Genomic DNA, 13,627 nt, shown 5'->3' with positions numbered 1-13,627 from the left:
AGGGGTCCAATCGTGTGGCAACGCCGGTGGTCCGGGTCCCACCCAGTTGCCATAGTCGGACGTGGGATGACTCAGGGTTATCTTCACTCAATCACCTCTTCCGCGTCCACCACACCCACCACACAGCTCGCCGGCTCCTCACCACCCGCCTGCGGCAGCACCATGACCGCTCGCCCAGCAACCCGTTCGCGCCCTGCGCGGACGGAATCCCAGACAGAGCTAGACAACAAGGAAAACACAAAGATTCCCGCCACAGTTGCAAAGGGGAAGTCGAAGCCGCGCGTTGCGAGTAAGGCTTCCCAAGTGCATTGTTCGTGTCGAAAGCCAGATGACGGATCGCCTATGATCAGATGCGAAGAATGCAAGGAATGGTGCGTCCAGTCTTTTGCTGTTGGCTGCATCGGCCGAGCCTGATTATTTTCTAGGTACCATTTTCGCTGCATCGACCTGAGCGACAGAGATGCGGAAGATATACGTATGTTTCCTCCATCACAAGCTCTCTCGCCGTTGTTCACCCGTCTCACCTAGAGAGTTACATATGCGCGCCTTGCAGCCAGAAAACTGGTTTGCGCACCATCAGTGAGTATTGCTGGCCCTTCTCTCTCACCGATAGGTCTCTTGCTGTGCGCTCGTCCATGTACTTCGACAATACCATTTGTAATGTTGTCGTGACTGCTCTCATGTTGCACTATGAGTGGCCACTGTCAGTCACTCGTATGTAGAGTATTGTTGAGCGTGCGCGTCAGTCCGACAGCAAGTGCGTCCGGGTGATAGGCTGGCGCTCGTTTCGTCGGTCTATATATCACTGTAAAGGTGGTAGTAGAGAAGGCTTGTGAAATAGTGAACTGCCTGAATGACGAACGAGTGCCCGAAGGTCTCGTAATGTGTGTACGGCCTATCTTCCTTGAGCACTCGAGCAAGTACCCATTTCTTGGGAATTTTTGTTATCAGTTCTGCTTGCCTTCATGGCCAGTCTATTCGTGATCGCTGATGATGTTCTTTCTCTTCTGCAGTGGAATGGGAAGGCGTCGACGGCATGGAGCAAGTAGGAGAGAGGTCCGTATCAGGAAGCCAGCCGGACGTGGGAGCTGTGGGAGACGCGGAGGAGGCTGTGAGCGAGAAAGAAATCGAACAATCGGATACGGAGGAGGACAGTGGGGACGAATATGTTGCGGAAAGGACGAAATCAGAGTCATCGAGGAAGGTGAGCGTGATCCCGCTTGGGTTGCAGTCGCGCATCTAACATGTCATGCAGCGCCGTCTGCGCCGTGTTTCTGCGTCCACGGATACGGAATCCGAACCCGGACGATCGACAAAGACATCCCGGGCGGCAAAGAGAGTACATCGCGGCAGCGTGACTACTCGTGAAGCAAGCGATAAATCGCAGTCGCACTCGCCAATTCACAGTGGTGTCTCTAAACGCAAGCAATCAACTACTTCTGAGCCGCCAGCGAAGCGGGCGCGGTCAGAATCAGGAGAGGATCCTACTAGGAAGTATTGTCTGACGAAGTTCCAAGAGCTATTTTGTTCTATTTTCTTGCGATATCCCTTCTTACGTGATGTCGATCCTGCGTCCGGAGAAAACCGTAATGGCACCGAGCCAGATAAAAAAGAGGAGTATCTCACAGACGAAGAAAAGGAGAAGGTGCAGGTAGCGGGGAAGCGATTTGCGTTGGAGCTGGAGGAGTGCGTCCATGATATGTACTCTGAGCCCGATAAGTCGGGGAAACGAGTGGCCGCGGGTAAATACAAGTATGTCCAACTCGGGCTCCATCTCCGCGAACAAGCTCTGACTTGCGTCTACAGGGAGCGCTTCCGAATGCTGTCGTTTAATTTAAGCAAACCTGACCGTGTCCTTCTCCACAAGCGCATTGCTTCAGCCCACTTGACTCCCAAAGAGCTTTCTACTATGTCTTCTACTGATCTAGCAGATGAGGAAACGAAGCAGTCGATCAGACAGGCTGAACAAGAGGCGCTGGCACATTCTATCCTGAAAAAGCAGACTCTACCGCGGGCAAAGATCACCCACAAGGGCATTGAGAACATTGAAGACGTGAACGGTGCTGCACAGCGTGATATCGAGCGTGTCCGTGAGGAAGAGGAGGAGGAGAGGATTGAGAAAGAACGTCAGGCTCGATTACGATTGCAGGCGGAGCGCGCACGCTCTGCTAGTACGCTCGGTCAGGGTTCTGTTCCACCTGAATCGCCTGTTGTATCTCAGACATCGAGCTGGGGTGCTCCCCCCTCGGTTCCTATGCAGCCTCTGCACATGGGTGAATCTGCAACGCCGCCGATGGCGGAAGTGGACAGGCCTGCGCCGAACCCTTCGTTCGTGCCCCCGGCCTCTGATTATACTGGGCCAGTGGAGAACGAGCTGAACCTGGCAGATTTGATCAACATTGACGATGAATTTCCTCCGGATGTCCCTGCGACGACCGTGGCTTCTGCCCCCGTCGTTGACGGTGTCGCCTCGACGCCCGTTGTTCCTGCGACACAGCCCCCAGCGATGTCTTCGACAGGCATTTCCCCGTTCGCCGCACCAAGTGCGAAGGGCGACCGCCCGTCTTTCGATCTCAATGCTATCTGGACGTCAAAAGACACGGATTCTGCGCTCGAGCAGGCCCACGGCTCCCAATCGAGCGAACGGGCTCTGGTCCAGCCAGATGCAGCCATGGACATGGACGTCCTGAACGGAGAAGCTGATGACCAGGACTTTGACATGTTCTTGGGCAAGGACGAGGACGAGAAAGGCCTCTCTCCGACACCGGACGACAGCCCCGAGGCGCAGCGGGCGGTTTTTGAGATCCTGCCCAAAGTCTGGACGGGCACAGTGAGTGCTTTCCGCTCCGTGTTTCCTTGCACACCGCATTGGTTCTGACTTACGCCTATTAGCTGAGCATGCCGCTAGACGCGGCGGTGGCGCAAAGCGTTTCACTCACCGCCCGCCAAACGGGTGGGCGGACGCTGGGAGATGGGTCGCCCCTGTGGCGCACCCTGTTCCCGACGCAAGAGATGCGCATTGATGGGCGTGTGCCGGTGGATAAATCGGCGCAATACCTCACGCAGATGCGGCTCAACCCATCCAAAGAATTGATCGCCGTCACATTTTCTCCTGATCCCGGTACAGGCGGCGAGAGCGCGGGGTTCCAGGCACTCGTCAACCATCTGGTGGGGAAGAGGTGAGCTTGTCCGTCATTTGCGTCGTATATTGGCTGAACGGATCTTCCACTCCCTCCGCAGCCGTCACGGCCTCGTCTTCCCGTGGGGCAACCGACCGAAGGAGTGGGCGCCAGGCCGAGAGCTGTACATTGTGCCGCTGCTTTCAACCGACGCCATTCCAGACTACATGGAGCTCTTGGACGATTTGCGTCTCCCAAAGTCAAGGAGTGCAAGTTACCTTGTGGGCATCTGGGTTTTGACCAAGGGAAAACTCGCGCCGCCCCCGACGCCGCCCGCCGCTCCATATCTTCAGGTCGCGCCTCCTCCCTCTGCTGTCCCGCAGGTCCCGCAGGCTTCTACCTCCACCAATGTCTATCCTCAACCTCCCGCCCCAACATCATTGCCGCAGAGCTCGCCCGCCGACGCGGCATTGGCGGCAGGGGTGGCGCAACTAACCCCAGAGCAGATCCAGGCCATGTTACGGACACTGACCTCGTCTGCTGTGGTGCCCCCTCAGCCAATCCCGTCCGCCCCGTCCCACCATCCCACGCCCCCTGTCCTTCTCCCCCAAGTTCAACAAGCGATTCCCCTCCAGCCTTGGCTGAGCTCGCCGACCGGTTTTGCTCCCCCCTTCCAGCCCCCCGCTCCGTACCCCAGCACACAGCCCCCGCAGCCTCCCCACGCGTACACAGACATCCCCCACGCTCATTATGAGCAAGACCGACCTCGTCCCCCGCCTCCGGGTTTCCACCACGAGCGGGACGGTGACAGAAGCCATAGGAGTAGAGGCGGGGGTCGCAATCGCGGCAGGAGCCGCGGCCGCGACCTCGACAGACCTCGCGACACTGGCTGGCCGAAGGGTCGAGGCCGTGGACGGGGTGGTATGTCAAGCCCCCCGCGCGGCCCGGGTTGGAACGAGCAAGCACGGTGGAGCTGACAATTGGGAGTATAATTCTTATTATGATTCGCTGTAGCTGTATCTCCCTTCGTGCATTCGGTGGCCTGTATCACTACCCCCCGTTACTCAGTCTCCCGGTGAAGCTATGATTATGATTATGTCCTAAGTGTAATCCAAGCAGCGTAATATGAACCCGGAACACTTTCGAGAGGTGCACTGTGCATGGGAGCACGAGAGTGAGTGCGGACGGGGATGAATAAATAAGTTGTGTCCGTTGAGGATGGTGCAGGACAGGATATGAGTGGTATCTGGACATGATCAAGCATGCGACAATAATTGCGTGAGCTAACTGAAACCCTAGATTGCAAGCGATTATTCAAACGGCATGCCCTCCACCGCCTCCGTCAGCGAACTCCAGTTCGACATCACACTCTCTGAAAACTCGGATTCATCGCGAGAGAACAGCTTGACGGCCTGAGTTAGAAGAGCATTTTCGCGATTATGCAACACCACCCGCAGTTCGTGCCACATGCTGGAAGAAAGCACAACTGTAAATCGCACGCGACGGGCCTACACCATTGAACAAACATACCATGCACGTATGAAGACTCTCCGTTTAAGAGCAATGGCTATGTCGTTTTGGTCTTTTTCGATAAGGACCGTGAACTTGTCCGCATCTTGTTCCCAGCCATCTTTCTTGCTTTGCTTCGCATTTTCGAGCTTCAATGAGTTGACCTCTACGCGCTTCTTCATGCGGTCAACCTGATCGCCCGACAACTTGTCGTGCCGGATATATAAATCCCTAAGAGCGATATATAGATCGCGCTGGCTCTGTAGATGACGTGTTAGAAAACCTACTACACATGAAGCTCGGCTAGACCTCACCTTCAAAGATTCCAAGGTGGAATACAACATCGTACGAGACTGCATTTAACATCAGTGAAAAGAGCTTACAACCATACATGTCGGTGAACTTACCCGATGTTCCAGCAAATCGGAATGCTTCTGCAGATGCGAGGAAACGTGGGCGAGTCCCTGCCTAACGCCCGTGCACAAGTCGCATTCGTCGCCCCGCCAGCATCGTTCGTTGACTTCAACCAAGCTCTTCATCGTGTTCGTCAGTCTGGCCAAGTCCGCCTGCGGTTCCCGAACACGAGGTGTACCAACGCCCAACGCCGAAAGGATGGACGATGATGAATCCGCATCAGACGAGGAGGAAGTGGGAGACGGAGGGAACGGAGGGAAGGCGAAATGAGCCGGTAGGTACGACCGCCGGACGAGAGGAGTAAGGCGTACCGCTTCTGCTTCGCGGCGCCTGATGACTCGTTCCGCCAACAGGCAAATTCGCTGCCAGTGTTCAAGGAGGAAACCTATTTTGCCACGGACCGACCTGTCAGCGTGATGATCGTGAGCATGGTGGTTTGTGAGAAGATATCATCAAGCGTACACCAATTTGTCGTCCAGATCACTAGGAATGCTCATCTCTTCCACGCTGTCGACGCGCTTGTTGGCAGACTCCTCGTCGTAAGAAATCTGCGGGTTCTCTTTACGCCAAGACTCAAGCGAAGGCTTCGTGAGGAATATCGCCAGCAGCCCATCGTCCTTGACTATAGGATGATTGCTACATCAGAATACCTGTTAGATGTAATAGTCAAAGGCACAAAGAGATCCGAATACATTACGAAATTCAAAAATCTTGCTAAGCCCTTCCTGCAGAAGGCGTAAGGCATGAGAAGTAACCGAGATTCGAGAAGAACTCACCTGCGTTGCTCGATGAAGCTCTCGTCGGCTATACGAAAGCAGTCATCAACATCTACGAAGTTAAAACGAGAGATGCCATGGTACTGACGCCCTAAACGCTTTGGTGGCAATGCGGGAAGTAAGCGGAAAGGATAACGCTTGACCAAGTAGTCCCACAGGAAAACAAATTCTGAATAGCGTCTTGGAACAGGAGCGCCTCGCTGCGGGCGGGTAAGAATAAGATGACACGAGGATCAGAACGAGCGCCCACATCAGTCGAGATTTCATAGACGAGATATCGATTTAAGAGGAAACCTTGCTGCCCTAGGATATTGACATATACGGTTTCCTGCTTCTTCCACCACTCCTTGGGTAATCCAGTGCCAGAAATGCTGGAAGGGATTCCGTTTGATAGGCCATCGCCCGCCCCGTTGGTTGTATGTGGCGGGGCTGCTGGAAATTTCGCCGTACTCCATGGGTCCTCGGTAGAATACCCACGCGCGGGCAGCGAACGAGCAGTCTCAGTACTAGGATACTGTCCAAAATTTGATGTTGACGGCACTAATGAGGTCAAATCGAGACTTGGAACGGGTAAAGAGTCCTCCTGTGCCAAGGCAGCGACCCGTTCAATACTCATGTCTATGATTCTGTTGTATGAGCCGCCGACGTCTAAAGATTACGAACGGAGGAGCGTACCTCTACTACCCTGAGCGAGGGCAGCTAGTGCCAGAGCAACAAAGAACTCCAATCTCGACACACGCGGACGAGAGCTGACCAAGCTCACAATCTAGAAAGCTGTTAGTATCTATGCATGAGATACAGCAGTCCGGCGCACTCTGTCTATCGTAGATGCGGAGAGGGATGAAGTCCCAAGAACTCGTGACAGAGCATTGACGGATGTTTCTCCGGAATTGGCACCATCGACCGCCGCGAAAGCTTGATGGTAAATTGCTGGTACGGTTGCCTCACCTGTCGAGAGTGCGCCGGCAGTGAGATAAATTGAAACCTGCTAATGATCCACGGCTGCTTACCTATTACTGAGCTGAATCCGGTAGAAGTTGACGGGAAGGAGGGAAGAGCTGGGAGAGCTGGGCTAGGTGCGCTACTCCATGGATCAAGGCCGTCGTCGTAGATAGAATTTGCAAGGGGATTCTCGTTCACAAAACTGCCACCGAATCCGTTCGTCGAGGATGTGCCGTACGGCCGCGATGGACGGGGGGCATTAAACATGGTCGTCGGAAGGGCAAAGAGACCGATTTAGGCAGGCGGTAATCTGTTCCTGGTGCAGTGCGGGCGGTGATGGCTAAATGTTACCAGGCGTCTTGCCGCAATGATCCAGATAAATCGCCCGCGCAGAAAGCAGACGCAACGCACGGTGAGAGGAGACGACGAACAAGCAAGGACGGGCCCGAGCAGCGCACGCTGGACTTCAAGTTAGACTGGCGAGTGTAGAGCGCGTTAGCTTAGCTTACATAACCAAGACTGTGTCGCGGTGGTGGCGCGCCGCGGGTGACCACGTGAGCAGTGGCTGGGATTTGAGCTCCGCCAACACGCTTGTCTTGAAGCGCGTCTCCGGGCGCGACGTGCGCGTGAGAGCGCTTCTTCGCATATCCTCTGTCCCTCCCCGCCTACGACGGCCACGACGGACGACAACGACGACGCGATGCAGGCCATCTCCCGGCCACCCGGGCAACAGCCTCCAGTCAAGATATATAATGCTGTTTATTCCTCGGTACAGGTGCGTCGCCACATTCACGCGTCCACACGACGACCGAGCGCGTACGTCGCGCCTAGGTATATGAATGCATGGTCCGCGGCATTGCCGTCATGCGCAGACGAAGCGACTCCTACGTGAATGCAACTCAAATCCTCAAAGTCGCCGGCGTTGACAAAGGGCGCCGCACGAAGATTCTGGAGAAGGAGATTCTGCCCGGGAAACATGAAATCGTGCAGGGAGGCTACGGTAAATACCAGGGCACATGGTGCGTCGCCCTCTGATAAAATTAAGCTTAGCTCATTGCTACGAAGGATCCCTCTTGAGCGAGGTCGTGACATTGCCATCCAGTATGGCGTTGCACCTCTTCTAGCACCTCTCTTTGATTTTGTCCCTAATGCGAATCCTCTCGGTACGCTCCCTGCAGGCTTGCCAAATATTACCTCAGGTACTCTCCTTACCATGTCCTCTTTTCTTTCTTGTTCAATCCAGGTATCCCAGGAAATTTTGTGCCTGCTGGCCTCGCCCCGCCGCCCATCATGCCCGGGTCCGCGCTGCGTCTCCTCAACCAAGGCCGTGCACAGGGCTTGTTTACACCATCCACATCAGGTATGCATCTAGTGCAGGCCAGTGTCCAGCCCTCATCGGCACCGTATACTCCAGGCGCATATGCGCAATCTCCTTTTAACATGGCTGCCGTCTCACCGACCCCTCCTCCTTCACTGAAACGCACACGATCAGAGCTTGAGGCGGACATGTCCGCTTCTTCCCCTACGCCACCATTGCAAGCGCCTTCAGCCGCGCTTGCGGGATCACCCGACCTTCAGATGATGGATGGATCACGACCACCGTCAACTGCTCCGCAAGTGGACTTCAATGGAAATCCCTCCCCAACCAAACGAGCGCGATTGGACCCATCGCCCCTTCAATCCGAAATGGTAGACCATGGCATACAGATTTTTCATCCCGACATAGAATCAGCATCACACCATTCCCCACGAACGGTTACAAACGGCGTTTCGCGTCCACCCAGCTCGCTATCTACTCTTCCCAACGGGGGTCTGGCTGACAACCTTGAAGTTGTTGACCCACTCACTATGAGATTTGCCTCCAAACCATATATACCACGGACAACGGATGCAGCAGCTCCCCTCCGTGACACGCGAAGGGCCGCAATTGTGAATGCTATTTGTAAATCCGACCATCCGTTACCTATAATTGATCAAATACGCGACATTGCACCCGATAACCCTGCTTTGAACGTGGACATCGACCTAGTGTTGGACGACCAGGGCCATACCGCATTACATCTTGCTGCAAGCATGGCCCGACACGCTACAGTGGAGGCATTAATTACAAACGGCGCAGATATACATCGAGGGAACTACAATGGCGAGACGGCGCTGGTTCGGGCGTGCCTTGCCACTCATAACGCAGACCAGCAAACGTTTCATTTGCTCGTAGGCGCACTTCATGGGTCTATCCGTACCCTTGACTCTTCGCGAAAATCGGTCCTACATCATGTTGTAGCGTCAGCAGGTGTGAAAGGTCGCGCGGTCGCGGCGAGATACTACCTCGACCAAATCTTCTACTGGATCGCGCAACATCAAAGCGGCGACTTCCGCTCAATTGTAGACTTACAAGATGAGCATGGTGACACCGCGCTCAATATTGCAGCTCGAGTAGGAAACAGGAGCTTGGTCCGTACCTTCCTTGATGTTGGCGCCAACCGCATCCTGCCAAACAAACTAGGTTTAAGGCCTGGCGATTTCGGGGTAGAGACAGAGGTTGGTTACATCTCATGAAGATTTTGGCACCGGGAAGCTAATGATGGCACATTGAAGGAGCTGGGTGGAGGGCCCCGCGCCGAGGACATCCTTGCATCGCTCAGATCTGGGCCTTCTGCACCGGTGCTCAAAAGCCAAGATGTCATCGCTGGTATGTTTGATTGCGAGCTATCTTACTCTTTTTGACATCCATCTTTGTAGATCTTACGACGATGGTTCAGACGTTGGGTACCGATTTTGCAGCGGAGGTCAAGACGAAGCAAGACGGACTGGATGTTACTCAAGCTCATCTACGTGCTGCCACGCGCGAACTGTCCGAACAGCGAAAGCAGATCCAATCGTGGACTGCACGCTGTGGGGAGATGGACCAAGTGAAGCAGCGCGCTCGGAATTTGGAGAAAGCTCTCAGCGATGAGGAGGCCTTTGACTGGACTGGGCGAACAGAACTTGATGGCACAGACGCTAGTACGATCACAGGTCCAGCATTCAAGCTGCGAGGAGTAGGGTCGACGATGGCGGGTCTTGGAGGTCCTGTCGACCTCTCTTTCAATCTAGACACGGAGCCCGCGATTCCCGGTTCAAATTCCGTTGCCAGTTTGATCAAGCTACGAAGGCTCAAGATGTGGCACGAGCGAGTTGAGAGGCTCATGGATGCTCGGTTGCGGCTACTGCAAGGTGCCAGCGCGGAGAAAGAATTTCAGTGTAAGAAGATTGTAGCATTGTGTACTGGTGTACCCATCGACAAGATCGAAGATGTAGGTGGTCAGATCGAATGCCTTATATCACCAGACTGATACAAGTGTTTGACGCAGATGCTTGAAAATTTAGTGATCGCTGTGGAGAGCGAAGCCCAAGTGATTGATATTGGGCGTGTATCTGGATTCATGCAAAAGGTGTGTGAATGCGACCGAACCTGGACCTGCTCTAGTTTAACCCTCTATTGTAGGTCAAGAACAATTCCATCTAATGGACGCTTTTGACCGTACAGGACTCTGCGGCTTGGCCTTCGACTCTAATGTTATCAATTCACTTGGCATTGTATCATTCACCGCACGCATTTTATTATTCCTGTCGTTGTATGTTGTTAGGGATATTCCGTACCTTTGATGGCACATCTGGGTTTGATCAATGGTGGGTGTTAGTTCGCGCCACCCACTTCTACGACTGCAGCAGCGCAAGTCTATCTATCCAACTAGTCGCGCCTCCAAGTGCTCGCAACCAGCAAGAATCCACTATATTACAAAGGGTTCTATCAACGAGACGAAGCCCCCGAAGGGTTCGTTCGCCGACGACATAATTATCTACATTAGAATCCTCTGCAGAATATATACATGAAAAACAACTCAGATATCCGCATCCTCACCAGCGATCCCACAACTAAGCATCGCTAGCTTTCGCCGCGAAATGCAAGGTCCAGGAAGACAACAGCCGCTTGCTGTTCACCGAGTTACCATCCAGCCTGTACAGGTCCGTTGTCAGCAAGTTGAACATGAGACATGCTGTAGTACTTACCCTGGCGTTCCATATGTCAGTGGCGCCATATAGATGAACATGCCAAGCATCATTAGCGCAAATAAGGCCACGATGATGGGGCCTTTGAGCCCCACATCGGCATAAGTGCGCTGTTTTACACGAGACATCGAAGGACCTCGAACCGAGATCGGATAGTTGATGGTTTCCGAGAGGACGAAGCTCAACAGTGAACCCGCAACAAGCGCCGATGCGAGGTGCGAGGGCAGATAGTGGTGAATGAACAGCTGGCGGCCCATGAGATAGAAGGGGAAATAGTGAACGGCCCACACAACAAGGAAGAACCCTGCAGAGTTCCAGAGTCGGTTTCGGACAGCTGAAACCTACATCAGTCACTCGGTTCTTAAACAAAACTCAATCAAGATGACTTACGCTCGGGCAACGGCTCCATTGCTCGCCGACGTCCAAGGAGGTCTGCTCCGAGTATCCCAACATATGTTGAAATGCCGACAATACATGTCCACCAGCCGATGACGTTGCCGATGAGATATATCTGTTTCTGGTCGTTGTTTTCTGTCCAGAAGCTAATACCGCTGATAAGGAAGGGCCAGTTGAAGGGCCCGCTAGCATAAGGATGCGAGGCAGTTAGGCCAGCATTGTGCTGCAACATCAAGAGCTGCAGTTCTGCGAACTTCTTGAAGAAATTCATCTTTTTGGGCTCTTTCGGTGCGACATTAGTGCGGCTCGCTGCATCCTCATCCGCTAAGCAGTGGATATTTCAGCAATGATCTCGCCGCGTCCTGCAAGCAAGGACTCACTCTGTTCGCCTACAATGTCATCGACGAACCAAATATTACTCTTCTCGTGGCTGTTCTTGTTACCGTTAATTTCCTGTTGGCTGAACGCCCACTCTGGTAGCGTCTTGAGGTGTGTCCACATAGCGACCTTCGTTGGTACGTGAATCAGCTTGAAATGACCCGACTTGCTCTTCCACGCCTCCCCTTCATGCGCATCTACTAGTCGCATGTAGAAGAGTGTATCATTATATCGTGAGTGATCGTCCTTAGGCCATGTCGTAAACTCTTGATTAGTCGGCATCAACGGAGACGCAACGTCATGGGTAAGCAGTAGCGATTGGGTGTTCACATGGAGAAATTGTACAACGTCATCGTGACGCACTATACGCCCACGACCAGTCTCTGGGAGCGCTTTGGTCGGAACGATCTGCCAGTGGTTGTTCGAGTCGTCATGACCATAACCCGTAACCTGTTGGCCTAGTCATAATGACATCAATGACAGAGCAATATTGGGTCAGTAGAGGTCTCACCTTGACTACTGATGCGACCATCATCATACTTTAGAGGGTATCGCTCCGGGTGGGAATGTAGGAAAACCCTCGTGTCCTTGTGCCTAACCGTCACAGTGTCGTAGTAGCGGATCTCTAGACCAAGGGTATTTTTCAATTAAATGGCACAGACATGACTTACCCACTAACCTTGACTGTTCAACAATAGCTCATTGCCTCTGAGAGTCTCCTGGAAGGCAGGACTCATGAAAGTATCACCAGGACCAGTGTTGGTCAGAATGGAGAGGTGTACATAAAACACCATGAGATAGAAAATTATTGGGAGAACAATGAGTCCCATGGCTCTTGCCAAGAAATGTTGCCAGAAATATTCCTATCAATTCAGGATTGTTAATGGCATTGAAAAGAGAATGGAAGGACTGAGGGGCGAGCTGACCATGCTATGACCCTTCTTATGATCGAGGATATCCCAAAGGTCAACCAAAACCGGAATACCGATTGCCACGACCGTCAGAATACCATTTACTTTGGAAGCCCATGTACAAGCCATGAAGGTTCCAGTCGCTAACAGCCAACCCCACCATTCTGGGGAATATTCTCTAGGGTAATGTAAGCTGGAGGCAATGGCAGAAAGAAGATGCACGTACACGTATCGCAATTTTCGGAAGCGAATATAGGAATACAGCGTCAAAGACATAAAGAATATGAGGATAGCATCCAGCAAGATGAGGCGACCTTGCGCGACATGCGCGTTATCTACCAGCGCGTCTAACTTTAACAAGGATCCAGAGGGACACTAAGAGACTTACCAAACAACACAATGGAAGCAGAGAACGCGGCAATGATCGTCGAATAGCCGCATTCTTTCATGATAGCAAAAACAATGGGCACGGTAAGACTAGAGAGAAATGCAGGGAGCGCGCGCATGCCAACGTATGGTACGTGGTTTTCGGTATAACTCTCCCCAATGTTCTCGAACAGGAAGTGTCCATCGTATCCAACGAACCAGCCGGCCAGACCGAATAGCATCTTGGCAAGCGGAGGATGAACATCGAAGTAGTATTGTCGCGTGATGTAGTACGACGCAAACTTGCCAAAATGGACCTCATCGAACCTGCAGGGGTCCAGTAATTCGCGTCATGAGGTCGCAGGGTACGGAAAGACGCGACTCACACTACTTGGTCCGGATGGTTGATTTTGTAGAAGCGCAGAGCGAATGCAGCAACGGTCAGAAACGCGGCCATGGCCATACTGGCACGGTCTTTCTCGAGTACTTGCTCCACCGTGCTGCGGTTTCGCTAAGGAGATACAAGCGCGACATTGAGGATGGAGACATCCTCGCTACTACGTGTCACGCACCGGATTTGAGAACTCGACCTGGTCATCTTCCTGGTTTATTTCGGTGTATGCAGGAGTGCGCGAGGGTAGAGGTTTTCGGTGCCGCAAGGGCGTTGGGGAGACGACGCCAGACATGGCGAGGGCAGGGCCCGGGAGGGAGGAGAGGGCGTATGTAGAGGAGGCGAGGAGAGTTGAGTTCACATGTTGCGCGCCAG

The 13,627-nt window shown here is 53.3% G+C and overlaps 4 protein-coding genes across 4 annotated transcripts; 2 read left to right on the top strand and 2 right to left on the bottom strand.

Annotated features, from left to right (window-relative positions):
- Positions 1 to 162: 162 nt before the first annotated feature.
- Positions 163 to 4,096, top strand: FIBRA_03883 (uncharacterized protein; the record flags this gene model as incomplete). The annotated part of the gene is made up of 7 exons (XM_012325708.1): positions 163 to 371; positions 426 to 475; positions 1,014 to 1,204; positions 1,256 to 1,752; positions 1,807 to 2,830; positions 2,893 to 3,179; positions 3,241 to 4,096. The coding sequence occupies 7 exons, from the start codon at positions 163 to 165 to the stop codon at positions 4,094 to 4,096; spliced, it is 3,114 nt and encodes a 1,037-aa protein (XP_012181098.1).
- A 333-nt stretch (positions 4,097 to 4,429) lies between these two features.
- Positions 4,430 to 7,027, bottom strand: FIBRA_03882 (uncharacterized protein; the record flags this gene model as incomplete). Its single annotated transcript, XM_012325707.1, has 12 exons — positions 4,430 to 4,589; positions 4,650 to 4,888; positions 4,943 to 4,981; positions 5,036 to 5,447; positions 5,505 to 5,678; positions 5,735 to 5,767; positions 5,819 to 5,846; positions 5,907 to 6,018; positions 6,069 to 6,436; positions 6,494 to 6,584; positions 6,633 to 6,766; positions 6,829 to 7,027. 12 exons carry the CDS (start codon positions 7,025 to 7,027, stop codon positions 4,430 to 4,432), a joined length of 1,989 nt encoding a protein of 662 aa, XP_012181097.1.
- Positions 7,028 to 7,460: 433 nt separating this feature from the next.
- Positions 7,461 to 10,265, top strand: FIBRA_03881 (uncharacterized protein; the record flags this gene model as incomplete). Its single annotated transcript, XM_012325706.1, has 8 exons — positions 7,461 to 7,535; positions 7,592 to 7,779; positions 7,826 to 7,923; positions 8,004 to 9,298; positions 9,356 to 9,449; positions 9,500 to 10,053; positions 10,111 to 10,191; positions 10,245 to 10,265. The coding sequence occupies 8 exons, from the start codon at positions 7,461 to 7,463 to the stop codon at positions 10,263 to 10,265; spliced, it is 2,406 nt and encodes an 801-aa protein (XP_012181096.1).
- A 410-nt stretch (positions 10,266 to 10,675) lies between these two features.
- On the bottom strand, positions 10,676 to 13,547 carry FIBRA_03880 (uncharacterized protein; the record flags this gene model as incomplete). Its single annotated transcript, XM_012325705.1, has 11 exons — positions 10,676 to 10,757; positions 10,811 to 11,144; positions 11,201 to 11,530; positions 11,587 to 12,042; positions 12,096 to 12,209; positions 12,264 to 12,447; positions 12,511 to 12,673; positions 12,722 to 12,830; positions 12,884 to 13,188; positions 13,248 to 13,372; positions 13,434 to 13,547. 11 exons carry the CDS (start codon positions 13,545 to 13,547, stop codon positions 10,676 to 10,678), a joined length of 2,316 nt encoding a protein of 771 aa, XP_012181095.1.
- Between the last annotated feature and the right edge of the window lie 80 nt (positions 13,548 to 13,627).

The sequence above is a fragment of the Fibroporia radiculosa genome, assembly GCF_000313525.1.
Source record: "Fibroporia radiculosa TFFH 294 genomic supercontigs, scaffold2356, whole genome shotgun sequence".
NCBI classification, from domain to species: domain Eukaryota; kingdom Fungi; phylum Basidiomycota; class Agaricomycetes; order Polyporales; family Fibroporiaceae; genus Fibroporia; species Fibroporia radiculosa.
The sequence above is the reverse complement of the archived record's forward strand: the minus strand, read 5'-3'. Positions and strand labels throughout refer to the sequence as shown.